Source organism: Paramacrobiotus metropolitanus, unplaced genomic scaffold (genome assembly GCF_019649055.1).
Source record: "Paramacrobiotus metropolitanus isolate TYO unplaced genomic scaffold, Prichtersi_v1.0 Parri_scaffold0000007, whole genome shotgun sequence".
NCBI classification, from domain to species: Eukaryota; Metazoa; Tardigrada; class Eutardigrada; order Parachela; family Macrobiotidae; genus Paramacrobiotus; species Paramacrobiotus metropolitanus.
Window position 1 is genome coordinate 1,051,737 of NW_026570227.1, and position 10,270 is coordinate 1,062,006.

General features: G+C 44.5%; 2 protein-coding genes across 4 annotated transcripts; one reads left to right on the forward strand and one right to left on the reverse strand.

The window, feature by feature from the left end:
- Positions 1 to 1,219: 1,219 nt before the first annotated feature.
- LOC129582326 (uncharacterized) lies at positions 1,220 to 3,692 on the reverse strand. Of its 3 annotated transcripts, none has more exons than XM_055473837.1 (4): positions 3,500 to 3,692; positions 3,129 to 3,401; positions 2,751 to 2,826; positions 1,220 to 2,680 (listed from the first exon to the last, which is right to left on the reverse strand). In XM_055473837.1, the coding sequence occupies exons 1-4, from the start codon at positions 3,648 to 3,650 to the stop codon at positions 2,536 to 2,538; spliced, it is 645 nt and encodes a 214-aa protein (XP_055329812.1). In that variant the 5' UTR covers positions 3,651 to 3,692; the 3' UTR covers positions 1,220 to 2,535. The 3 variants fall into 3 exon arrangements, with proteins under 3 accessions (XP_055329812.1, XP_055329811.1, XP_055329813.1); XM_055473836.1 differs by having other exon boundaries at positions 1,220 to 2,691; XM_055473838.1 differs by having other exon boundaries at positions 1,220 to 2,826.
- Positions 3,693 to 7,486: 3,794 nt separating this feature from the next.
- Positions 7,487 to 10,270, forward strand: LOC129582202 (interferon-inducible GTPase 5-like). The gene is made up of 2 exons (XM_055473649.1): positions 7,487 to 8,553; positions 9,006 to 10,270. The coding sequence occupies exons 1-2, from the start codon at positions 7,701 to 7,703 to the stop codon at positions 9,446 to 9,448; spliced, it is 1,296 nt and encodes a 431-aa protein (XP_055329624.1). The 5' UTR covers positions 7,487 to 7,700; the 3' UTR covers positions 9,449 to 10,270.

Below are 10,270 nucleotides of genomic sequence, written 5' to 3' on the forward strand. Positions count from 1 at the left end.
GAAAAAATCGTGAGGAGGTCGGTCAAGATACATCCGAAAGGAATAGGCCCGATTCAGCGGACCTGACAGCAGCGACTTAATGCCAGTTTTTTCTCCGAAGCTATCAAGGAAGTCGCGGTCGTATTTATAATAGCGCCCTGTCACTGTGTACAAGCTTGTCCGGCAATTTCTGTCGTAAAGGTACAGCTAGCGCGAAATTTGCGCTAAAATGATGGCCACGTCACTACGCTTATCGGATTGCCTAAATGCGCTCCGCAGATAGATTGCCCATTATTACACCGACCGTTTTCTAACCACCTTCAGCCAGGCAGTTACTGTTATTCTCATTAAATTATCTGGCGTGCACCAAGCCACCAGCTAGCCAGATGCATGTTACGTATTTAAGCAGTATGGCGAGTGTGGCGTGGCGCGCCGTAGCATAGAGTTTGGCGTAACACGCAATTTGTATACTTCGCCGTATTGAACCGGCAGAAATTACCTGACAAGCTTGTACACGTGATTTCGGTATCCGGGCAAGACCAACCTCTTAGCGTAAACTTTTCTCTTTATGGTCGGCACGAAGGAAAACGGAGGAACGGTCATTCTGATAATAGCCAGAGCATAATAACTAGGAAAGTGCACTCGCTTCTGGCGGGCACTGCTGCCACTGCATGACCGAAGCGTAGCAGAAAATTTCTAAATATTTTCATCTACTTATTAGCAAAACTTTGTAGAATTATTGTGATGTTTTTGAAGTATGTACAGTGTCTGTAGAGTACAAGCTGTACAACCATGTACCCGGTGACGTGTAAGGGGGTGGAGGCCACTGCTTCGAGCGACTGGAAAGTGGCGCAGATCTCCTCCCAGGCAGATCAATATTCCGCTGTTCTCGGATTAAGCATAGCAGAAGTGTTGAATCGGACATTTTTGCCGGTCATATTGAAAAACATTGCGTAAAACTAAAGCCTACTTGAAGGGACATGTATTTACGGTCTCAGTTACGGTGGACGACCTTCCTGGCCGCTGGATTCATGGTTTTACCGGCTATAGACGTGTTTTTCGACAGTATTGCAGTTCCCAAATTTTTGTGAAGAATCAGGTAACGTCAAGTCTTGTTTGTTTACTCGATCGCCATTTGAGTAGATGGCGGTAACTTTCCCGGCGGAATACAAAATATACTCCATGCGACCGGCGCGCATGTGCATTTGACTGAGGAAAGGCTGCGCATATGTGCATTTGATGGCGGTGACCGACAGACACCACAGTTTGAACGCCTTGAGTATACACGGCCAGCGCGCATGTGCATTTGACTAAGGAATTGCCGCGCATATGTGCATTTGATAGCGGTGACCGACAGACACCACATTTTTCATGAACGCTGAACATAGAGGACCTTCGCTACGCTTCGGTCGATTAAACATAAAAATGAACGCTTAAGGGAATTAATAAAACCCAACCAGGTCTCGGTCACCGGCATCCCCTTAAAAAAAACTTCATATTCTGTTTGAAGACATAACAGGTGTCGGGAACGTTTAAAAAATATTTTCATCGGCAATGGTTCAGCGGGCGTGGCCATAAACCAATTTAGAGAAAACAAGTACCGTATGTATCGGCTATGTATATTTACCATACTGTTCCTGTTTCGCCGGTGAAAACATATTTTCCAAGGTCCTAGCAGAGCGTTAACCGTTAGCACTGTGAATTTTTCGCCTCCTTTTATTCTTTTTGTCTAACTGGCTTGACAGCATTAAATATTTTTGTCAAATTGCCAGCAGTTTTCGGCATAATATTTAGTATTTACTCTGACGCGGCCACAACATTGTGCTGAACTAAGATAAGTATTTCGGATGGCAAGCTTTCCTAGAATGTTTATACTACCAAGCCAGTTATTCAAAACTAAGACCGCAACTCTGCAGTGACAGCGGGTAACGAAAACTGCTCAGAAAATTAAGTTTCACTCGCAAACAGGAATATTATGACAAGTAATACATTGACATACACACGACACGTCTATGTTCTAAATTTATTTTTAGTCACGCCCTCTGGACCACTGCCGATGAAATTATTTTTTTAAGTATTGCCAATGCTATACTGTCTTCATACAAACATCGAAATTCTTCAGAGGCGGTACCGGGCCCTAGTAAGAAAGCTAATAAATCTACGAGCACTAGAACGTTAAGAAAACTGAAAACTGAACGGTAAAGTGGTAAACTAATACGTATTTAAACAGTGATTACTCGGAAGATTTATCCAGTACTTGCTTTAATACTATGATATTCTTTACTATTATACTGAATATTTATCCAGTACTTACTCGGAAAACGAGCCATTAACTCTGTAAGTAACAACTGCCGGTTCGAAAGCTGCCAGGTGAATTTTCACATTGGCGATGCCATCCTCGCTGCAGTTTTGCCCCTTTCGGCGTTCCAGAACCGTAGCAGACAGATCGGCCGGTAGCCGGATTTATTTTCTGCCAGATATAATGACGTGTAAAATTCACCGTGTGGTGCAGCACTAGCAAAGATATTTCCGCTGGGTTGAGCAAAGCCTTTTTCTTCAAATCGCTGCCAGAAAGTTTCGACCGAAGGCGGAGTGACTGCCGGCAACTCGTGGAACGACACATTCCGAGGAATCGTGCAGGGTCGCGCACAATGCCCGGACGAAGGCAGTTCGTCCAATGGCAGAATGTAGACAATCGATACTAAAGGTGACCTTATGGGATAGCGAAGGGTATTGCTGCATGGTTAAATCGAGTTAACATATTCGATTACCCATTGCGGGAAAAAAAGTCCCAGGTTTGTCCCAACTTTACGATCTGAGCACGCCTCGGTGTCATGGAACTTTTCTCTAGCAAACAGAAATGTTTTTCGACAATTAAAATACTATGGAGACGATATTTAGCTCACGCATGCGGAACAACGCAGAGAATACCGCAGAAATGCGGTATTCTCTGCGTTGTTCCGCATTAAAAAAGTTGATAATTTTCCGTTATAATCGTGTATGAGCATGTGTAAAAGCGATGGCTATCCCGTAATCAGATTTGAAAATACTTTGTCATGTGGTGCAAAAAACACAGAGTAACGTGCCGCTGGTGTCCGGTACGCAAATGCAAAAAACGTCGAGGATTCTTGTATTACACATGAAATTACCAAAGCTGGGCGCCCACGCGTACGCCAGAGCTTCCTCCAGTTCCGAGACGCTGCGATTGGTCTGCGGCAGTGCGATGCGGTGAACACCCATAAATTTCGGAAGCTCCAGGAAGTCTTTGAATTCCAGTATGGTAAAGGTTTCAGCGCGTGCATAGAACACTAAACTTTTATAGCCGCGCAGGGCTATACTGCTGCTGATGGTAACGTTAAGTAATTCATCGTTTGAGCCATTGGAGCAGAGGCTCAGCGTCCCGGCAAATGTTTCGTTATCCCCTGCAAAAACGACTGGACATTAGTCAGATTCAGTTGATAATCTCTAAGTACTGTTATTTTACAAGTACACTTTGAAGTACAATTTGGAGAATACGTACGCGGTTCCCCGCTTAATAGGTGAAGTCTCGTATCACTGTGATATGGATTTCCAAGGGGATTGACAGCTCTGATGTGGTCTGCAGTTTTGTCGATATCGTCCGAAGTTTGGCCAAAAGCAAACGGTAGAAGAACCAAAATCTTTAGCAACATGGTGAGTGCGCTACCGTCAACAGCAAAGAATAAAGATGAAGAAGTATGTATTTCGACGGAGCAAGGATATTAACCGCTTATATGAAGTAATTTTAACGTACGGACAAAACCAATCACAAATATCACGTAATGTCTGGTAAACTGGTTTTTACGTATAAGGAGCTCATACTGTAATTATGCACCCCGCTGCACCGTATCAGGGCAAGACGTAGAATACTTTTTAATTGCTCAAGTTAGTACCAACCATAAAAGTATTGTTTAGGTTTTACGATCCAGTTAATTTTCCGGTTATGCTGGCTGCCCACGTAATAATGCTGAAAGCGCAAGTTAAAAAGCCGTTAATTATAATTTATAGTGTACTGTCTCAATAAGCTCTGCCGGCAGCTGCCAAAAATATTGTCAACGTATCCAGATCAATGTGAACTAACTGAGTTTTCGGGAATTTCCCAGTAATTACAGTAACTACTCAGTAATACTCATTAATTCAGTAAGTACTAAGAAGTATTCAGTAATTCCAGTTAATTTCAGTTACTTATATCGACTTCCTGCACTCAGTAATACCTACTCGTAGTTCACTATTTAGCGTTAGAAATATTTAGTTACGGTCTAGCGATTAAAAGCAGCTTGCTACAATTTAGGACACTATTTTCTTTCTGCCGCCGTATTGTTAATTTCTTATTACGCAACCAAGGTTGCCTAGTACAGGTGCGACAAAAAAAAACCAAGTACGCATGAAAGTCAGCGCGACAGATTAAACGTTAAAACCGTTTTTCGGTGTCAAGGTTAAGAAATGGTTTATCCCGCGTATATATAGTACACTAAGTACAGTAGTAGATACTTATGTCGGTACATACCGAGAGGTGGGTGCAAACCTATGAAAATGAGAGCAGCCTTTCCTTGCTGTTCACCAAAATGTTGTGCGCAACAACATCCTTCTGCCTCCGGAGCGTGACTACTGACTAGCAACCATGCCGTAACGTGATGCTGCTCCGGTAAGTGTGTCTGAAGTGTAGGTATGCTGGTCCCGCTGTCTTATTGACAATGCGCCCTTTACGTGAGCCGCAACAATCGCTCTTCCAGTAGCACTTCCCAGGAATCCGCTAGATATCCCGAGACAACTCTGCAGAAATCTTTCAGTTGTTCCCCAACCGAGAACGCACCTTTGACCATTGTAATATCATTACTGAACCCACTGTTTTCCATATGTAGATTTCAGCAGAATATTTACTTTCCGCCACACATTATCGTGTAATAAATACAGGCCCAACGGCCAACAGGTAATTTTTTGTTCACACAAGGGATTCATAAAGCGTAAAACCGGTTTGCAGATTGTAATCTGGAAAAACGGTTTTCTGTTGGGACCACAGTGGACATCTGCTTCATCAACAAAATTTTCCTCACCTGGTTTATCGATTTTGCGGTCCAATAGCGAGAAACCAAAAATCTAAATCATGCTGCCTACCGTGTTTGCGCAGCATTCTATGGTTTATTCTGCCATGGACGCAACGCTAAGCCGGTCAGTCATCTGCAACGAGCATTTCTCCGGAACCACCCGGCAATGGCACCTCCTCAGATCCTCCTGACAACGGGATTGTTGATCGTCTCGTCCACTGGTGCCCTGTGCAATCTTATCAATTTTATCATCTTCCTCAGATGGAAAAACAAACAACCTTTCGTCTACCTTCACCTAACGTTTTCCCTGGCGGAATCCATTTCCTCATTTTTCTCCCCATTGCGAGCATATCCCGCATTATCGAACCGCGGCACCTTAGCCAGCTGCCGTACCAGCTGGGCGTGGCCGACACGTATTTCGGCGTGATGCTGTACAACGCTCACATCGGCTGTATCAGTGTGGATCGGTGGATGTCGGTGGAGTTTCCCGTCACTTACTGGAATCACATTAGCAACTCGATTATTGCGGGGATCTTAATCGCCATCTGGACATACTGCATCGTGTTTAATGCCGCTATGTTCGGAACCTTCGGGCCGTTGGTCGTGGCACCGTGCAATTCCACGGCGTACTTTAATTACCGCGCGGCGTGGTTTGCCTTCGCCACAAAATCTCGGCAGAAAATTGTGGAGGATATACCGAGCGTTTCGTCGCCGCTCTCAAGATATTGTGCGGATGAGAGTAATGGTAAATTTCAGCGGAATAACAAATCTCAGCCGGTGACCTTTCGGATGGTTATCGCGGGATCGGTTATTGTTATGTCAGCGGCGCTGTGTCAGTTTTCGATCGCGCTGCTGCGTTGTACGAGAACAGTCAGAACGCGTCATACACCACTCCCAGCACTGTTGGTATTTCACTCCCAGCATATTGTACCATTGTGCGCTTACATGGTCTTCTATCCCCAGTTTGTTAAAACGGCTAGTACGCTTGTGGATGACTTGGCAAGACCGATAGGGTTTAAATGAAAGCTCCCTCATTTCTGCGCTGACTGTTGCTGTTAATAAACGTTTCCATTGCCCGATTATATTACTGTAGTTACTTCTGCATTTACTGCATTTTTAGATGTATGCTTGATGCAGCTAAAAAACTGCGTACAGGTATGTACAGCTGTCAGCTGATAGCTAGAGTAGTTTTTGCATTCGTGTATTTATCAGGCAAGCAACGTGGTGTCAGCAGGGCGCAATCGGAGGGAAACCGAGAAACGGCTGAAAAATGCACCGATGGGGGAATCGAACCCAGGCTTGTTAGATCCGCGGAGGCAGTACCACTGCACCACGGCGCAATACGTCGAAATCATTTGAAAGATTTTGTCGCTGTAAGTGAGCCGCTTCTCTCCTCACATTGGTTATGGGAACGGAGGATCTCCTCCAACGGATAACCATATAAATCCGGCTTGGAAATGCGGATCTGTGCAGGGAAGAAGCAGCAAATTTAGCTCCAGTGTTCTCAGTAATCCGCTCGCCTGTTATTGCTGTTTGTTCAAAGCTGTGCTTTTCAATTTTAAGTAAAGTTTTGTATGGTTAACCTCATCACCGTGTTTTTCTCTCCATGATCTGTCCAGTTTCTGTAGTACTTAATTTGTACTTTGCAGTGTGATACTTATTAAATGAAAAAACACTTAACTAGGTAACGTTGTTATCTGTAGAACTACTGAGTAAGTAAATAAAAAAAACTGCATAAACTAGCAGATGGTATTATATCTTTATGATAGATAATGCTATACCATATAAATATTGTATATGTTGTATAGGGAGTTTAGCATGCAGTTTTGTATGCAGTTTAGCATGCTATGGGCAAGTCGGCCAACAGCATGCCATTAGCGGCTACAAGCAGAGCAAAATTCAGCGAATGGCTTGATGAAAAGATTGGTGTCACCGTTCATAGCCGGCCCAAACGCACAAAGTATTATACAGCTAACGACCAAAGCGACGCCATGCAACAATTCGAGCTAGCTGCTTTTCTGATATTCCTTCACAATGCTGTGCATCCGGTTGGCTTCCGATATTGCCGTAGTTGGCAAGTTACTTCAATACCTGAAGTATAGATAATTACTATTACGTGTCATCCTCGGTCTTGCTCCAATCACTGAGTGAATTTTATCATTAGCGCTACTAATGATCATTTCTCATGCAACCTGGCCTTCGGCTAGTTTGGTACTGTTGCTGTATGAAACTTGCGCGTTGAACGTTGCATTAAAGGGTAGCCAATTAAGATTCTTCCTGTGTCTTCAGCCACGTTCTACTGACTCTGACCTTGACAGCATATGATGCAATTATGCGTCAAGGACAGTATACGATGCATATGTACGTGCCATTCGATGTCGTATTAACTTTCATATCGCGGTGTCTACCGCGTCGACAGCCGTTTTTCCAGCTAGACCACTGCTGCCTGTCAAGAAGGAAACTATCCTACTACTTAAGCACTACTTAAAAGCTATTTAGGCCGAAATCACTTGCTGTAGTAATATCAATTACCTGCGACCTAACAGAGAGCTTCTACTGCCTTGTAATTAGGGATTTGTTGTATGAGCTGCCCTTTTCGGTTACTGGGTTCGATCTTTGTGAAATAAATTTTTCTTAAGTTTCTCTTCGCGCATAATCATGGTGCTAGAAGGATTGACAGCAGGTGATTTTGCCATAGAAGACAACTTAGACAAGGCAGAAGCTGCACAAGCCTACGAAAAGGGCGGTGCAGCCGAATTGGCCCGCGTCCTGCGGAAGCGCAATGAGAGTTGGAAGACGGTTCCGCTCAATATAGCTGTCATCGGCAACAGCGGCGTCGGCAAGTCCAGCTACATTAACCGTAGCCGTGACCTCGGGGCCGAAGACGAAGGTGCTGCCAAGGTCGGCATAACGGAGACCACGGCAAGCGTCCATTCGTACGTCCACCCTAAAAACCCTTTGCTGCGGTACTGGGACTGCCCGGGTGTGGGTACTACCTATTTTCCACAAACCACGTACCTGGAAGACATTCAGTTCAAGCGCTACGATTTCTATTTGCTCCTGTCCAGCAGTCGCTTCACGGCCAATGACCAATGGCTGGCAGACCAGATAAAAAAAGCTGGCAAAAAATTCTTCTACGTGCGGACCAAGTGTGGCATCGACGTATCTAACCAACGCAACGACTATCCTAAATCTTGCACTGGAAAAACGGATGCCCAGATCCTGCAGCATGTGCGAAATGGTATCATCCGCAACCTTGACCTTGGAACGGCGGAAGACAGTATCATCTTCCTCATCGACAACCATAAACCGAAAGAGTTTGACTTCGAGATGCTGCAAGACAAATTACTGGAAGGTTTGCCGCAGTTGAAACGCGAGGCATTCCTTTACTCTCTCAATCCCATGGGCATGCTCAGCAAAAAAATCCTCCAGAATAAGGTGGATGCACTGCGGAACCGGGTATGGAAAGTAGCGCTGCTATCCGGTGTGGTTGGTCTGGTGCCAATACCGGGTAAGTCTCGGAATAGTTTGCTGAAAACAGTCAGGTCATGTAACTTAAAATACAACCAGGCCGTTGCAGCGCTGCACTTTAGGCGGTAAATCTAAGGCGATAATTTATATACTTAACTGACTTATTGCACGTGCATCATGCCGGTAGCGCGTGATATGCCGGCACGCTACGACTGCGTGTCATAGATTTACAAAGACAGGTTTACAAAAACTTCTTCATTGCAAGGTATAACGCTTTGGCTGTGCGCCAGCTACAGTACTTCGATTTAGCGGTATATTAATTTTTTAGATGCAACTGCATATTTATTATTATGCATCGGTCTTAACTCTTACGTTACACAAACATATAATAATATGTACCCAGAATTTTCTTAGACATTCCGCAGATATGCCGAGCTACCGTTTCACCGCACTGCAATTTCCCCGGGAGAAAATAAAGACAAAATATTTTAGGGGTATCCGCTGGATTCGACATTGGCCTGGTGCTGGCCGAGTGTAAATTCTACCAGGAGCAGCTTGGACTAGACCCGCAATCACTGGCGTTAACGGCTCAGATGCATGAGGTTGATCTGACCATCTTAATGCAAATGGTGTCCATGTCGGTTCCGACCGTGATCGGCAAGGATTTCCTGATCGCCCTCGGCAAGGAGCTGGCGGTGGAGACAATTGGCCAGGTGGTGGAGGAGGTACTTAAGTTCATTCCGTTTATCGGATCGCTGGTGGGGGCGCCGCTCTCTTTCACACTGACCCGCTTCATGCTGCTCTGCATCCTGGGCAGGATGGAAACCGCCGCCAAGGAGGTTATCGACATTTGCATCCAGAAAGCTCGCCAACTGGCGCTGGAGGATACCCGCAAAGATTGTGAGGACCTCAGAAATAAGACGCCGGCATCCTAGACATGCAGCTAAAATTAATTTGTTTCTTGACCAGTCGTGCAGCACCATCCAATCATAACCTGCGCCATACCATAGAATTAAACCGATCGGCAACTTTTAATAAGCCTGCTTAATCTGCTTAAACAGCCAACCTTTTTCGCATGCTGCCGGCCGGTGCAGTTAATAGGCGATTTACTGTTTAATATTCAAATTAATCCTATAATATTATGATTAATCATATGCCTAATTCAGTATAACGTGTTTTATTTCACCTGAGGTACAACGTAATTTTGTAATAACTGAAAACATCAACATTTTTTACAACATCAGAATTTCATTAAAAATTTTCCGCTTTTCCATCGTCCCCATAACCGACGCCGCGTTGCCGCGCTGAATTCTGCATGGTTAGAGCGTCCTGATCGTTTAATGCATACACGTACCGCAAATCGCATCCCTCCCCCATTATGCTGCAGTGCCTTGTATGTTAAGAAGCGTATGTTGTTGTAGGTTGTAAAGTGGCAAAGTGCGAATTCTTTTGTGCACTTACAAGTATGTCTGACACCATGGTCCCTGTAGAACGCTTCGCAGCTGTCAAGCATTCGATATGGCCAGAAAAAAACAGCCTCTTAGATGTTCCCTGTATTCCGTCGTCTTGCTACATGCGCTATCTACGCTGGTGTTCCAACTCGCTTTTTAGCATTCTTCAGCGCTGCTAATGACCATTAGTTATGCAATTCAGCTTTCGGCTAGTTTTTTGTTTTCCATTATTGTGCTACTAGTGCATTATTTTTTAGAGCATTATATGCTTGAGTAAAAGGTAACCAATAAATTACACCAACTCTG